Source organism: Rhinopithecus roxellana, chromosome 1 (genome assembly GCF_007565055.1).
Source record: "Rhinopithecus roxellana isolate Shanxi Qingling chromosome 1, ASM756505v1, whole genome shotgun sequence".
NCBI classification, from domain to species: Eukaryota; Metazoa; Chordata; class Mammalia; order Primates; family Cercopithecidae; genus Rhinopithecus; species Rhinopithecus roxellana.
This window is the reverse complement of record NC_044549.1, coordinates 99137617-99155297: the sequence shown is the minus strand read 5'-3', so window position 1 is coordinate 99155297 and position 17681 is coordinate 99137617. Positions and strand designations below refer to the sequence as shown.

At 37.7% G+C, this 17681-nt stretch overlaps 1 protein-coding gene across 1 annotated transcript in view; it reads left to right on the top strand.

Annotated features, from left to right (window-relative positions):
• SLC66A1L (solute carrier family 66 member 1 like) overlaps nt 1–14865 on the top strand; it is a 52388-nt gene extending 37523 nt beyond the window's left edge. Inside the window, 2 exon segments of the mRNA XM_030939422.1 lie at nt 13643–13793; nt 14119–14865. Of these exon segments, the coding sequence (XP_030795282.1) occupies nt 13643–13748 (106 nt within the window). The 3' untranslated portion in view covers nt 13749–13793; nt 14119–14865.
• The last annotated feature ends 2816 nt before the right edge of the window (nt 14866–17681 follow it).

Sequence of the window (17681 nt, the reverse complement as noted above, 5' to 3'; positions counted from 1 at the left end):
CACAGCTGATAAGAATAGGGTTTGTTTGCACATGCATACACTGCTGAATAGATGTTTAAAGGTCTTTCTGGAAGACATTTTGACAGTTTGTGTCAACATCCTCAGAAGTATGAATTTCACATCTAGATATCAATTCTAAGGAAATTACCAGAAAGATGGAAAAATATGTAAGTACTGAGGAATTTGTAAAAATGCCATCTATAAGATTGGGGACACTCAAATGCTGAATACAGTGAAATATTCTGAAGCAATTTTAAAATGTTGATAAATAATGTTTAATGACATGCAAAAATTATTATAATATATAATACTGGAGAAAAGGATATTACAAAATATTATGTATACTGTGTATAGTCATGTACCTTGCATAAAAATATTGTTTTAGCCTTCATGTTTTCCACATCTTCCAACATTTGTACAGGAAACTTTTTTTTCAACAATCAGAAGATATTTATGATAATGAAATACAATTTAAAACTTGGGTGATTTGTGAAGCTGTGTATTGTGTAGGGAAGAGAAAATAACAACTACTGTCATCCTTGCTTCTGTTGTTAGTTCTGAAGATCTAGTGAAGAACTTCATTTCTGCTGTTTGTATTGACCATGATTGGGAACTGCACGTACGGTGTGGTTTTAAAGGTACCAGCTGCTAAGTGTCACAAGAGTACTTACTTTGTGCATCATCTTCCTTGGCTTATTGCAACATTTGGAGTCTTATTCCTTAACTTTTTTGTGTCTTTGCCATCAGATTGCCATTAGAGAATAAACATGTATAGATACTTAATATATCACCTAAAAAGTATATATATATATCTTCTAAGAAGTGTAAATAGCTAATGCTATAGCCATTTCATTATTGTATTTGAAATATTCATTTATAAAGAAAGTCTTCTCTTTCCCAAAGTATCCTAGATTATTATTATTATAGCAGAGGATCAAATTCAGATGAAGATTTCTTGGTTTCTTTGGTTCTTGTGATAAAAAAAAAAAAGTGGGGCCAAGATTAGAAGTGTTGAAATTGACACATCTTAGATATTAAATTTTATTAAAATTATAATAGCAGATATTAAGAAAAAGCCATGCCATCTCTGAAAATCTCTACAGAGAACACTTTGAATTAATAAATGACAACTGATGCCTTGCCTTTTGTTGATAAAAGTAAGTCTCATGAATTAATAGTTTATGGTAAATAATACATTTAGAATAATTGGTTAATGAATTTAATGAAAATTGGCAATAATGTTTAAAACTACATTTATCATTTGTATGTGGGAAACAAATACGAGGGTGCTATTAGTTCTCAATATCTAAACTTACTTGTGATGATTAATACTGAGTGTCAACTTGATTGGATTGAAGGATGCAAAGTATTGATCCTGGGTGTGTCTGTGAGGGTGTTGCCAAAGGAGATCAACATTTGAGTCTGTGGGCTGCAAAAGGCAGACCTGCCTTTTAATCTGGGTGGGCACAATCTAATCAGCTGCCAGCGCAGCTAGAATATAAGCAAGGAGAAAAATGTGAAAGGAGAGACTGGCCTAGCCTCCCAGCCTACATCCTTCTCCTGTGCTGGATGCTTCCTGCTCTTGAACATTGGACTCCAAGTTCTTCAGATCTGGAACTCGAACTGGTTTCCTTGCTCCTCAGTTTGCAGACAGTCCGTTGGGGGACCTTGTGATGATGTGAGTTAGTACTTAGTAAACTCTCCTTTATATATATAATATATATATTATATATTTTTTATATTTTTCATATACATTATATATGAAATATAAATAAAAATATATATTTCATGTATTCTATATTTTTCATATATAATATATATATATCCTATTAGTTCTGTCCCTCCAGAGAACCCTGACTAATACATTACTAAAATTTATCATAGTTATATAGTTAAATGGAAATATCTCTGTGTTCTCTTGCTCATTGGTACTTTGAGTTTCAAGAAACATAGGGGTGTATATTTATGATAGGCTTGATAAAGTTGGCATAAGCTGTCAGTCTGATTGTGAAGTGAGGAATCCAAGGTTTATTTTATGGATTGTCAAAGAATCAAATAATCACTGAATAATTCTTGGCATGAATTTTACTTTTATTTTTTGGACTCAGTCATTAAAGAAAATGAAAATGGCCACTTGCACTTTAGCAGCTCTTCATGATTTTCAGTACTTTGTGACAGATCACTAATGAGTTCACCAAAGATGTTTTTGAGAAGCAGAAAAATAAGAGCCTCATTTAAAATAGAATACTTAGAGGCAGACAGTTAGGAATACACTGAGTTAGCAACAAAGTCTGGATGATTCCTAAGCACCTGTGTTCAGTAGGGAGTCCCAGAACAGAACAAAGGGGAAATCTTGAATCATTTCCCTTTCTTCAACCTTCTAGTAAGATGGGAATCAGGGGAAGGCAAGCATGAATGGAACACAGGGACTTCTTGCCACTGAGAGACTAGCAGAGAAAAATTGTGGTTAGGTGATAGTGTTTCCATTTCTTTCAAAACCCAACTTCACCACTACTCAATATATTCATGCAACACGACTACCCCTTAAATTTATACAAATAATAATAATAATAAAACAAATTAGCAGAAAGGGTAGATTTATGATCTTTTCAGTGAACAACCCAAAATTCTGTTTTTGTTTTAACTTGATTATATGAATGCTTAATCTTCTGCTCCAGATAGGGAGCGCATGGGAGGGCAATGTCCTCTATCTGACCTTTCCTAAAATTGAATCCTGTCTAAAAGCTGAAACCTAAAACCCAGAATCATTGGTCTTAAAGAGGTTTTCCCAAGATAATTAGACCATTCCTTTTTCATTTCTAAATGCATGTGCCTTATGCCTGCATTCAGGAAGTGTGGTATCCTTGGCCTCAAGCCTCCCTGAATTTTAGGATATGTGTATAAGCAATAATCTCTCTGTTCCAACTTGATTGGAGCCTGAATCCAATCTCTCCTGAAATTACTTTCAAATCCAAATTCAATTAAAAACAGATGTTTCCAAGTAGACTGAAAAAAGGCTATAAAGAAAAGGCAGGCTTACTGCCTTGGGAATTGGTTGAATTCTCTAGGTATTTATAATCATAAGGAAGAGAGAAATCAGAGTTGTTCCGGAGAGTTCGCTCTTCCTTTCACACTGGGTCATCCAAGTGCTCAGAAACGGTGTCTTTTAAGGAGGTGTGTCATGATTTGCCAGGCTAGATTTTTCTACCTGAGCCACTTTCTGATTTATTCCAGGTAAGGACAAATTTGAATCTTGGGTTAGGCACTTAATAATTCTTATTGCTGAGAATTTATTTCTACATACAGCAGAAGGGACACATTAAAAAATAACTTATTTTCTAGAAGTACTGGCATATCAGGGATTCTTGCACAGAAAGTTTCATTTAGCACATTTTTTAAAAACTCCTTCTAAAGTTAGCCTAATGGCAATTCAGAAAACATTAGCGAGTTTTGGAACGTTTTTATTTTTTTCCCCCATTGAAATCAAAACCCCATTAAGGAATGCATGGTGGGAAGAGAGAGAAGAAAGCTTACTTGTAGACAAATAGTACCTATGAACTTTAATACATTAAAATGGATTCATAAGTTTTTCAAAGATGAGAAACATGTGTCCAATTATTGTGAGATTCGCCACTCCTTACAAGTTCAGAGCAGACAGTCCTCATCTCCCTGTCTTAAAGTGCACATGTCTATTTTCAGAATAATTTTTAGCATTAAGTCTGGGCCACCATTTGATTTTTAATCTCCTCTTTTATCCCTGGAATCTTGCATTCCTGGTGTACTTCATCTTTTTTGTGCGTAATAATATCCTTCAGAAATCTTTGATGCATCAGTGAATTAAAAGAAAAAAAATGAGATGTAAGTGCTTGCTCTATTTGTCATTTTTAATACATTTTGAACTACTTGATTTATGACTAAGCATTTCTTGGGAGAGGAGAATATTTAAGGTGGTATTTTGAGCTCCATTTAAAGCAATTTAATTGTCATCAGGCCTCCTCACCCCATAACCTTTGTAAGACCTTGCTTCATAAGTTGGACCCAACAATTGGCTTGTGTTTCAAGTAGACAAAGCCTTATGGAAATGATACTTGTTAAGTGTTTTTATTGGACAGCTGGGTAAGAGTTAGCCTTTGTCAGACCAGTCACAAACTACAGCTAGCCTGACTCCAACACTCTTGGTGACAATTTCTGTTCTTAGCAAACTCTAAAATTTATTTTAAATTGAGAATGAATGATATTATTTGGATTCATTTTCCCCCTGCTTTCTGCTTTGGTTCCTGATTCAGTGGCTAAGGTTAAATATATTCACTCAATTTTCCCCTCATCTTTAGGTCAGATCTCTTCCCTTCATCCTGTGGGATCCTACCCTAGCATCAAGTGGAATCTCTGTAGCCTATGTTATGCTCATGTTATACCAGGATGTTGTGGCTCTGCTAAAAAATGGCAGAGGGATTTCAGATCCCGGAAGTACTAAGTTGAGCTCAGCCAGCTTGAAAGATAACCAAGATTGTCTTCACTCTCATTGCCTCCTCTCAATGAATCGTCTAAATCTAAACTAACATTAAATGACAGTCGCATAGAACCTCTTCAATGTCTATGTGATCAGATGAGAGACAGGAGAGGTTAGTACAATTCCACTCTCTTTCTTCCTCTCTTTTCTCTCTTTCTTTCTCTCTTCTCTCCTTCTCTCTTTCCTTCTTTCTCTCTCTCTCTCTCTCTTTCTTTCTTTCTCTCTCTCTTTCTTTCTTTCTTTCATTCTTTCTCTCTCTCTCTCTCTTCCTTCCTTCCTTTCTTCCTTCCTTCCTCTCTCTCTCTCTCTCTCTCTCTCTCTCTCTCTCTCTCTCTCTCTCTCTCTCTCTCTCTCTCTCTCTCTCTCTCTCTCTTTCTTTCTTTCTTGACGGAGTCTTGCTCTGTTGCCCAGGCTGGAGTGTAATGGTGTGATCTCGGTTCACTGCAACCTCCACCTCCCAGGTTCAAATGATTAAGTGATTCCCTGCCTCATCCTCCCAAGTAGCTGGGATTATAGGTACCCGCCACCATGCCCACACTAATTTTTGTACTTTTAGTAGAGATGGGGTTTCACCATGTTGGTCAGTCTGGTCTCAAACTTCTAACCTCAGGTGGTCCACCTACCTCGGCCTCCCAAAGTGCTGGGATTACAGCCATGAGCTACTATGCCCAGCCCAATTTCACTCCATTTCTTAATAGCAAAATTTACCTTTCATTTTAAATAAAGGAAAGCAGTGTAGGCAGTATCCCTTGGGTGATTGTCAGATAGAAAAGACTGAGGAGCTCCATATAGTATTTTTCATTGCTTGTGTGGAATGTTATATCTGGAGAACACTGCACAGCCATAACATTAATTCTAGAAATTTCTGGACCCAAAGGCAGAGTATGTCAAAATTGGAGACAAGGCCAGGGAGTGGCTTGGCTTAATGTGAATCAAAAACAAAATAAATAAACAAAAGGGAGAGGGAAGATGTTCAGAGTATTCAGAAGGTGAGTTTTCTTCTAGTTTAAAGTGAAAAAAATAAGTCTGTTTCCCCCAAAACAATGGATTCATGAGTGATCCAGGGAGCTGACAGGAGTAACACTTCGTCCAAGCACGTGATACCCACCTTGTTTTTTTCCTCCTAAAAGTTCTGGGGCTTTTTGATAAGTGTGAGAATTTTTAAAGTGTGTGATCTATGGAGGTGTTGATTGAACGCCTTTCAGTGAGAATGGACACCAGAAATCTTATTAAATAAAGTTTTCATATTCACAAGCCCTTAACTTTGCCTAGATGTGACTTCAGAAAATTGAGATGCAAATGTCATCCCAGTTTATGGTGATAACAGTGTTCTAAAAAAGTTTTTTAGTTGACAAAGCAGTTTTACACATGACACCTGAGACTTGCTGCTTTTTGGAGGAAAGGCACTCGGTGAATTCAAAGAGAGCACAGCCTGGTCTGTGCTTTACCAAGTCCCTGTACTAGTAGCAACTGGAGAGCAATAAACATGAACAAATAGAGCCAAAGAATACTGCTAGAACCAGCTTTGGCCTCTTTACACCTCAATTTGCTAGTCAATAATGGAAATAACTGAATTGTATCTTTTTTAAATAGTCTATCTGGCTTTAGAATTCTTTGTCTGTTCTCTATATTCAACTCAAGAGGTTTTTTTTTTTTTTTTTAATTTTTTGTTTTAATTCTTTGGTGTAGGACTTAAAGGAAAACAAGCAAGCCAGGGAACATGCAAGGAAGGCAAAGATCAGGAAAGGGAAACAAGAGTGAAAAAGAACTTGGAGAAGAACAAAAGGAAATAAGCTTATAGATAAGTAATGGGGTGAGAGAACTACGGGAATTGGATCAATTTCCTGTATCTCAGATTTAATATGAGGGGGAAAGAGCTGATGATTTGCAACATAATTTTGTAAATCATGTCAGAATTAATAAGCTCTTTAATTTTTTCCCTTAAGAAGAACACACCAGGTGAGTGCACAGTTCATTCCGTACTACAGGCAGAGGATACGATGACCCAGTTTGGTTGCGGTGCTGGAAGGGGAACCATTACCTGCTAATGAGGATGAATCCTAAAGCCTGCACTGCAGCCTCTGTCCATGGTGTGGTGAGGAACGTTGCTGTGTTGATCCTTTTCTTGGTGAAGGGATGAGTTCATGCCTTTTCTCCCTGCAACACACTCATTCTATAACATTCTGCCCCAACCACAGGCATTGGTGACAGAATAAAGAACATGTTTATCGTTAAGGTTTTCTGCAACTGAAAAATTGTAGTTGATCTGAAAATCTATAGAAATTACTATCTCCGTTTCTAACTTTATTCAATGGTGGTTTTTCTTTTCTTTTTAAATGTACAAAAAAATCACTCAGATGTGTTTTGTATGACACCCTGGTCTCTTAAAGCAGACTCTGGTTGAATGGTGTTGCACATACTTTCTGTTGTAGGTAATTATAAAATGTCTTGTTTCCTATAGATATAAATAAAACATATCACTGAACTGTGGATTCAACTCATTCTGGAAAAGATTGCAAGCATTTTCAAAGTGCAGGTGGCTAATGGAGAGTAGGTCCTTTGCAAATGTTGGATGAAACACTGCAGAGTGGACTTCAACCTGTGCAGGTAGGCATGGCTGGGAGGAGACCCCAGTGCAGACATTCCTCTCCGGGTCAGCGAGGTGAGGGAGCTGTGATGTAACTGTAACCACTTATCCAGAAAGTATGTCTCTGTTATGACTGTGTTTCACAGGCAGTTGCCCTGAACTCTTTGTTTGGAAAGAAACTGTATTAATCCTCAAGTCTGTCAGATGCTGCCCAGAGCTTAGCAAGTCCTAAAGGCAGCTCTTGTGTCTTCTTTGCTTATGAAAATCACACCTTGGTACAATCCTTTATTGGCATGGCAGCTTTTTCAGGCGTGTTCCTGTTAGCTTATGCAAGAGGGATGGGTAGTTGGATGATTAATTGAAAAGTTAAATAAACTGAAGAGCCATTTTTAAAAATCCTAATACATAATATATACTATAAACATTTATTTTAACTTAAAATAATAAATTGTATATTCATTCAAGATAATTTGATGTAGGAAGGCGAAGTCTTTTCTTGGAATCTAGGTCTGATATTGGAGTTGTCTTTCATAAACCACATTTACAATACATCATTTACAATTTCTAGTTTTTGATTTCTTTAAAGTTATGGTTTTGTTAGAGTAGAATAGGAACTTAAAGACACTCGTAATCTGAGAAGAGATGCCTCTAGATTGTAATTATTATTTTCTTCTGACTTTACAGTTGTTTCACTCACACATAATTCAGGAATACTTTTAGGAGCTCCCTTTTGTCAACCCTTTTCAAAGGAACCATCTTAATTTTTCATAAACAGTCTCTCCCTTTACACTCATATTTCATTGCATCACACAATTTTTAGTTAAATTATTTAAATATATTAAATCCAACAGGGCATACACAGGGTTCAGATCAAGCACAACTGAGTCTTGGTAAACTTACAGCTCAATTGGTCAGAGTAGAAGCACACAAGCTCCAGAAAGCCTGCTCTCTGCTGGCCCTTGGGGCACTAGGGGCAAGCAAAAGGTAGAATTGCAGAGGGCATGAGGGGACAATTCATCTGCAGAATTTGTAAGTGGGGGCCTATTAAGCAGCTTCTATTGTGCAATGTGCTAGTCCCTAATTGGGGAGCAAAGATAGAAGTATAATTGCTGCTAAGTATTGTGTGCAGTAGAGGCTGTCGGCACAGAGGAGGAGAAATCCCTTCTGGCTGAAATGAGCAACCAGAAGCAAGCTGTTTTGGATTGAATTGTGTCCCTCCAAAAGTTCATGTATTGAAGTTCTAACCCCTAGTACCTCACATTGTAACCACAGTTGGAGATAGGATTTTTAGAGAGGTAGTTCAATTAAAATGAGGTTATTTGCCGGGGGTGGAGGGGAGAGCGGTGCTCATACAATATGACTGGTCTTCTTATAAGAAGATAAAATTTGGACACAGACATTGACAAACAGAAGACGGAGTGAAACACAGAGAGAAAATGGCCATCCACAAGGCAAGGAGAGAAGCCTGAAACATAGCTTCCCTCGCAGCCCTTAGAAGGAACCAAACTTGCCTGCCGACACCTTGATCTTGGACTTTTGGCTTCCAGAACTATGAAAAATTAATTTCTATTGTTTAAGCCACCCAGTCTATGGTACTTTGTTACAGCATCTCTAACAAAAGACTACAGAAGCCTTCAAGGAGTGGGGAGTATTTGATGTGGGATTTAAAAGATGGGTAATTTATCAGTTGCCCAAGATGAGAGGAAGGAAATTAGAGGCAGATGGAAGAGTCAGAACAAAGACTGAGAAGTGGGCCAGTATTCAAAATATAAAAAACAGACCATTTGGCTGGAGGAGAGAGTCAATGTAGGAAAGGAATAGAAGAATAGGCTAGAAGAGGTAGGACAGATCCACAGGGCCTTGAAGGCCACCTGTGGGCAGTGGGGAGTCACTGAAGGCTATGGAGAGATACAGTCAAAGCAGCATTTTGGAGACATTGTCTCATATAGAGCTGTCAGGGAAGGCTGTCTGCTACGTGCTGAAGTCCTTTATGGCTGTCAGCAATGTGACTTTGTCTGGCTCCCTGGCGTGGCTGATGATGCTGCAAGGTGATGGGTGGGAGAAGGTTAGGACTTGCTACGGCAGAACCATAAGAAAGCATGACTGCCTTACTAAACTTACATCCTGCCCTCCCCTCGAAAGAGAGGCTTAACAGACTACTTAACATTATTTGCTTCTTAGTTGAGCAGGGAGGGGACAATGTGAGTGGCAGAATTAAGGAAGTATGCTTGGCTCTGGACTTCTTTCAAAAGTCCCAGCCAAGCCTGTGAGTGAAGAACTAGGCTTCAGTTCACCTGTGGGTTGATGTGACGTTTCTCATATTGAGGTGTTAAAGTTGAAACAGTGTTTTATCTTGCAGGCAAGGTAGATAATAAAGTTCCATTTCTTGCACATCTAAGTTTATGGACAATATTCCCACCTGCTACATTTTTATAAGGAATTTAGAATTTCAGTTTAATTGAGGTTATTTGGGGATGGTTCTGGCAGGGACTTGTTTTGGCAAACAGATTTTATGTCTTTTGTTTTTTGTCGTTTAGAGCTCAAGGAGATCAAGAAGAGGAGAAGATCCTCTTTAAATTAGAGTTGAAAGCAGAAGGCTCTCCTAGAGGGCCCGTGAAATTATTGATACTTAATAAATATTTTTGAGTGAAAACAGTAATGGCCATTTCCACAGTTTTTGATAAAACTTGCAGTCAGTTGCATTAGAAGAAGTTTCTCAGACATCCATTGTCACTAACTATTGTACAGCCTTGGGACATTTTTTAAATAACTGCCCAGAAAATGCCCTACCAGGAGAAATTATGATTCAGCAGGTCTGGGATAAGACCTGGCTATATCTACTTACAAAAAAATTCTACTGATGACTTTGACATATACTTAGGGCTGAGAAATCACTGATGACATGCAACTTTTTAGACTTTTATAACACTTCTGAGAGCAATATTATATTTGATACCAAATAATTTCATATTTTAATTCTTATGATTCTAATTTTAAACACTTTTTTGGCTTATTTTGGAAAAAGTCTTTGCCAATCCAGGATTCAAACTAGTGACTTCCAAATGGCCACTTCTGCTTTCAGCTGTAAATTAAAGCCTTTTCTTACTCTTGATTCCTTCAACCTCTAAACAACAAACAACCAACCTGAATAAAAGATAAAATCTGTTTGCCAATACAAGTCCCTGCCCAGAACCACCCCAACTAATCCCAATTAAGCCAAAATTCTAAACTCCTTATAAAAATGTAGTAGGTGGGAATATTGTCCATACACTTACGTGTGGAAGAAATGGACATTTCTTTTTCTATAAGTCAATTTCTATTTCAAGCTCCCATAGAAGTAGGTGATAAAATCTTAGTTTTAGTCAATAATGAGTATATTCTACCTATTTCCTAGGGATTGCAATAAGTTACTGGGAATTTAAATCATAGTAAGTCTGGGAGGTGGGGGGTGCACAGGAGGGTGTCCATCTCATCTGGATTATCATATTTTCTGCTGGCATCCACTGAAATGTCCTCATTCCCATTTGGTCCTTATTGCTATGTCATACCTCACACCCCAGTGCAAGTCTTTGGGTCTTCACTAATTTCCATGCATTTCCAAGACACAAGAGGACGAGCCTGCTCCTCCCACTCTGTCCTGTGCAGGGCTAAACTATGTGGTTGCCTCCGGCAAATTTATGTTTATACAAGAGGCAGTACCCTGAGATCTTGCTACTCCCCAGGCTCTTGCCAGGAAACAGAGATGAGTTTCCTCTTTTACCAGGTCTCTAAGCCTCTGTGTGTTTGCAATTGCAAACTGGGGGCCCTCTGTTAAGGCCCCCAGTATTTACTCACTCCTTGCTGCTCCTTCCTTTGCTATGGGGAATATTTCCTAATCTCTGGGGCAGCAAGCCTTGCACTTACACAACCAAGCATCCTCACAGATTTGTCACATTGTTTATGCACAAGTATCTTTTCAGTTTTCCTTCAAAGGTTAGACTTTTGAAAAATCAGAGAACATGCTTTGGTTTTCTCTTTTAGGTACCATCACTTGTTCCGGAAGGCAGTAAGGCACTCAGCTGAAAGCCTGTGGGTAACACTAAGGAGTAAATAGAACTAGAAGGTTAAACCTTCTTTGAAATGCATTTGATTTAGCATTGGCTGAAATTGTGACCAAAGCTAGAGGATCACAAACTTCAGCACTCAGTTTCATGACTAATTTTGAAGAATGGGAGATTATTGGCATAGGAATTGGTGAATATGAAGCATTGACTCAGCCAGAAATCCTTAATATATAATAAGAAAATACAAGAAGATTATTTTAAACACGCTAAGAATATAAACAGCAAGATTCGGATGAAGGTCTCTTTTCTTCATGTTTATATTTCTTCTGTTTCTTTTCATAAAATTATTCCCTAACTGGTTTGCAGTAATTTCCTTGGAGAAGTACTGACTTTAGACTTTTATTGTTATCTTCTATGGACTATAAGTTTAATCTTGGAGACATGCTTGCTTGGAATGGGAAATTGCATTTACTCACTATAAGTTTTTGAAAGGAAATTGAATTTGATAGAATGTTCATTGCTAGAAATCAAGTCACTCATCTAAATGTGTAATGTACACACCAGCTCTGTGTCCTCTCTAACTTCATTCTGTTATGTTACTCTTACATAAAGGTCTTGACTTCATTTAGTTAAAAAGCATCCAGCCCATCATTTAGCTTTCTCCTTGTAATCATGTTGGAAAAACTCTGAGACTCAACAGAAATAGTTTTAAAGAACAGTATGAATTTAAGTTTTTCTCCACTAGTGAAAAAAGGAAATACCAAGGACTGGGGGAAAACACTGATTAATACTTCACTCTGTTATTCTGCCACAAAAGCTTAAATATGTTTCTAACGTATCTTAGTGGCAAAAACACAAATTCAGAATTGTGCCATTAATGGGGACATGAAAAAGCCACAGAAAAGCTGAGGAATTAGGACATGGACATAGTTAGTTTCTCAGGTTTAAAGTGCCCAATTCTGTCTTGGTACTTGGGGTGATACTACTATAGAAGAAATTGGTAAAATCTATTCACAGAAATGCATTGGTCATGACCTACTTGTCTCCTCCACTGTTACATAAGATTTATGGAGGCTGAGATTTAGTCTATTTGTTGGATACCAGGATAGCCTATAGAAGCATGGTAGGCAGTCAATTAATATTTGTTAAAATAAAATTTAAAAAAAGAATGAATAGCTTCTCCCAGGAGTCTGGGTACACTTTTGCTCTGTATTTTTTAAAATACTGTAGAAAAATGACAAGTCTTTGTCCAAAGGTATTAAAGTGGTTGGCATGCCAACATTAACCATGGCCGTCCTTAGAGCAAGAGCCCTTCCCTAGATTCCTGAAACCACACCCCTCGTTGGTCTGATACAGGAATTCTTTGGAAAACTCCCTTTGTGTCTGCCCATTTTTTAGTAGGTGAGCTGCATCCCTCTGTCTAGTAGGACACACTTGCATATTAACAAATGGGTATTTTCCTGGGAGTAGTTTACGTAATTTTGTCATATGAATGGTCAGTGAATTATGTAGATGAGGCCTGGAGGAAAAGGAGCAAGAAAGCATCCTAACCACTTTCACTTGGTACTATATCTCCACAAGGTAACACGTCTGCCAGGGCTTAAAGAAGGTGGAGACACAGCTGTGTTGGGTCACTATGAAAGGACACGATTCTACCTTCATGTCTTCATGTCTTTCCTTCCACTACCCTATCATTGCTCCTGAGCCTCTCTGGCCTAATTCTGAACTGACAAGTTTAAAATTTATTCTTTATACTTTCAAATGTTTAAGATGTATGCAAAGAATAAAAGTAACTTTACTCCCCCTTTTCATTGTTCTGCATTTTATTTATGCAGCTCAGAAACTAGGTAGTAAAACTTAATGTTTAGGGCAGGAGCCAGGGACACAGGCACATGCCTGTACATGTGCATTGTTTTGTGTTTAGTAAAATGTTGAAACTAAATCAACACTGATGATTTAAAATGGCCTAAGTATAAAATTTAACATTCTTTCAAGACTAAGAAACTGAGCTTCATAATGTTCACTTTTTGTTTTGTTTTGTTTTTTAGTATAAAAGCTAATTACAATTTGGTTTGAATGTTAAAGTTTTTTTTTGAACGTACTGCATCTACAGCACATTTTAAAATTTATGATGAAAGAATTTTGGTTCATAATTATCATCATGTGTTTATAATTCATTATAACTTGGTATTCAATTTACTTTTCAATGATTAAAAAGTTCTCATTAGCAGCATGTTGACTGCCATAAACATATCTTGAATATACAAAGTTATCTCGTCTCATCCAGCTCTTGCTGTATCAACTACCTTTTTTAAGTGAGTAGAGGTGCGATGCCAAAAAGCCTTGTTTGGAACTAGCAAATCTAGTTCACAAAATTTTCATGGACTATTGGCAAGACTTTTGCAAGTTGGTATTTTGTTTTGGGATGGAAATCAGCATTTGTTGAAATTGAAATTTAAATATTGAGCAATATTTAATTTCAATGTTCCCTTCTTTCCCCAGGATATTCCAGCCTCAGTTATTCAAAGACTCCATCACCAGAGAGAAAGTCAGATTGTCACTTTGGGCGGTCCTATGCCCTGTATATATCCCATATTCTTTTAGATAAGTGAAATTAGCATATATGGGTATTACAGTTGTTTATGCCATACCACTATAAATACTTCTTCTTTTTTTTTTTTTTTTTTTTTTTTTTTGAGACGGAGTCTCGCTCTGCCGCCCAGGCTGGAGTGCAGTGGCCGGATCTCAGCTCACTGCAAGCTCCGCCTCCCGGGTTCACGCCATTCTCCTGCCTCAGCCTCCTGAGTAGCTGGGACTACAGGCGGCCGCCACCTCGCCCGGCTAGTTTTTTGTATTTTTTTAGTAGAGACGGGGTTTCACCATGTTAGCCAGGATGGTCTCGATCTCCTGACCTCGTGATCTGCCCATCTCGGCCTCCCAAAGTGCTGGGATTACAGGCTTGAGCCACCGCGCCTGGCCTATAAATACTTCTGAGAGAAGATTTATTTTGACTTGAGACTTGGCATTTTGTTAAATGAATGCACAAATATATATGACCATAACTTAACTATGATTTGTATATTAGCTGAGTCAAGTGGCATATATAAAAGCAATGAAGGCTTCTTGGACATTCTATACCAAAATGTGTAGAATTTTTAAAAAATTTGTCTTTCTATTTTCCAGTAGTGTGGTAAATGTAAAGTGCTTAGCATTTTGCATGACACATGGTAGGGCCTCAATAAATATTAGCTAGTATCACTATAAACCACAGAGGCCCTGTTATGTGGGAGTTTGTATCTCTCTCTTGACTAATAGAAGCACTTTGCAGATAATATGTCACACAATCTAGACAGGTAGTGCTTAAAGGAATGGGCATATCTCCTTATTTTACAAATGAGGACATTGAGGCCCTAGTAAGCTAAATGACTTAGACAAAATCACAAAGGTAAAGTGGAAAGCCCAGGAGAAATCCCCTGGCCTTCAGCCTGCTGTGATGCTTACCAACTATAGGTCAGAACTTTTCAGACAAGTGGCACCTGCAAGTGTCTTCAAGCAAGGCCTCAACCTCCAGCACAGCTCTTGCCACCTGCAAACGCCAGGGAAGAGCAAGATTGAGTTACATGGCTTGGAAGAAGAGTGAAACATCCCACAAGACCCAGAGAAAACTCCACATCCATTTGCAGCTCATTTTAAAGCCCAAATAAAAGCACAATCTTTGGAATCACTTTTTCTTTGGTCAGGCAAATGTTTAAAGAGCAATATTATATACATCTAGGGTAAGAACAATTCATTAATTTAGATGAATGAATTGTCAAAAGGTTGTTTTGCCTGTAAATGTGAGTAAATTGAATATCAAGTCATCATGAAATGTAAACACGAGATAATGTTCTTGTTTCATTTTCCTTTTTCCTGAAGACATGGGTAACAGAGATCTTTACATCCAGCATTACTTTTGGAAAAAAATTAAAGTAGGCAGCGCTTCTTATGAAGAAAGTTATTTCCCTCACTTGATAGGAAGTCTGATCCAGTGAAATGAGGGGCCGTGGAGATTATGTCCTGAATCTGGAGTTCATGATGAAAAAATATAAGTCAGTTTAAGTTATGGATAACTGATAGTCACTCTATTTTTAGATCAGCACCTCTTGAGAATATTCTTTAACATCAAGGGAAATTAAAATGAAATATCATCTTTGCTCTTTTAGAGCTTTTCTATTCAAGAAAAGAAAGGGGATTTAGAGCTTTTATTTTCAAAATATGCATTTGGTCCTAACCTGACTCCTCATTTCAGCAGCCTTAAATTGAGATAGAGTCTAGCAGGTGACCAGCAAAATATTTATCTGACGTATCAGAGGTCAGTAACACCGCTAAGTAATTTAGATGTAAAGTTCAGAAAGCTTTGGACAGGACATGGTTGGAAGAACATGGGAAAGAGGGCTCGAGCGTTTTGACTTTTTAATTATTCTTATTTTGTAATTAGAACCACATGGATGGTAGTTTAGAATGATTTACCTTGGCTTTTAGATGAGATTTGTGTAAAAAGGGAAATCAACTTACTTCTGCTCAACAAACTTCCAAGTGCTTCTATTTGTATAGCAATTTGATTATGAAATAGCACAGGATGAATGAATTCTCAGGTGGAATTCCTTGAAAATAATGGATAAAAACCTCCAACAGTCCACTAATACCAGGAGATGCTATAATAATTGGTAAATATCTTGTCTGATGCCCTGTAATGACTGAGAGCAAATCACCAAGGTCTTCTGTTAATTTTTGTTTCCCAAACTATTGACAGACAAGAGAAACATATGCTTCCTATTGTTTGCCACATTTTAAAAAACCTTTTTTGTGTAATTGTAAAAATAATGATTGTCACAAAAACTAGCAGAATAACTCTGGGATTTTATTTTATATTTTAAGAAACTATCCTAGATTTCCTAGACTCTATCATATTCTGATTTCTGCCACCTACATTATACTCGGGAGATCTCATTGCAAAAATGACTGTTGGGTTTTCTTTGAATTTGGTTTATATGAATCCTTCTAATCAATTCTTTTGACTGTAAATATTAAATGCCTTCTATATTATCAGGAAAGGAAAACCCAATGTTTTATTTTAAGTTTAATCTTTTTCTTGTTAGCACTACTTACACATTGATTATTATTTCTTGGACTACTTTTCAACCTATTTCTTTAACAGTTAACATGAAATGTTTACGAAATGTTGCTGATGCTTTTCTAAGTCTGAGTGCTGATTCAGCAGCTTCCCCTTTCGTACACAACTTTTGGATCCTTAAACAAAACAACACTAAATAAAAAATACTAACAGGTCTGAGAAAGATGATGTTACAATCAACACCACTGATCATTAAAATAAACCTTGCCTGAAGTAGTAATGAAATTTTCCAAATAGTGTGTATTTGCAGTAGAGGATAGAAGTGGCCTTAATTTTCAGTCAGCAGACACCTACCAAGGGCTTGTCATTCGCAAGGGACTGGAAAGAACTTAAGAACATGCCATTGCTTATGAGCATCTCAAAGTGGGGCCTATAAAGTGAGGGACCTGCGACACACCTTCATGGAAAATGCAGATTCAAGACTTCCACCCAGACCCGTTGAATCTGAACATCTAGGGGAAAGTCCAGGAACCTGAATTTAGCCATAGTCATATGAATTACAATTTTAAAAATGATTAAGCTGGGGGTTCATATTCTTTAGATCAGGAGACAGACTTGTGGGAAAATAATAGAAATCTTTTGAAGCCAAGAAGATGAACTAGGCTATAATAAAATTCCAGAGGCGTTTTTTGACAGAATGAGTCAAGAAGAGAAGGAGCATGGTTCTACACAATCTCCTCCTGGGGAGCACTGAAAGATGAGACTTTATCAAGAGTGTAAGCACGTTGTCACATAGTCAATATTCAGCAGCATCTGAGAAGTTGAGTATTTGTAGCCCAAGGAGGAAAACCAGTTTCCAAAATCATCCCCAGACAGAGTACTTACAGCAACTTCCGCCCACGCAGTTCTCCTTTCTGTCAGTGACACCATCAGCCTGCTGCCTCAAGGCTAAATTCATACAACTAAAACCTCCCTCCTTCCAAGCCAAAACCTATGCAAATAAGAATGTGGGATAGTTGGAAAAGTAAAACAGCTGATTGTGTATAATTTAGGCCAGAGGCCGCATGGTATAGGCAGATAGAAACTTGACTTACTGGCCAGGCATGATGGCTCTCTTCTGTGATCCCAGCAAGGTGGGAGGATCACTTGAGGCCAGGAGTTCAAGACCAGCTTTGCAATATAGTGAGATCCCCCATTTCTACAAATACACATGCACACACACACACACACACACATAAATTAGCCAGGCATGCATGGTGGTGCATTCCTGCAGGAGGCTCAAGTGGGAGGATCTCTTGAGCTCAGGAGTTCAAGACTGCAGTGAGCTATGATCTTGCTACTGCACTCCAGCCCGTGTGACAGAGCAAGACACTGAGCATCCGCCCCCACCCTCTGCCAAAAAAAAAAAAAAAAAAAAAAAAAAGAGAG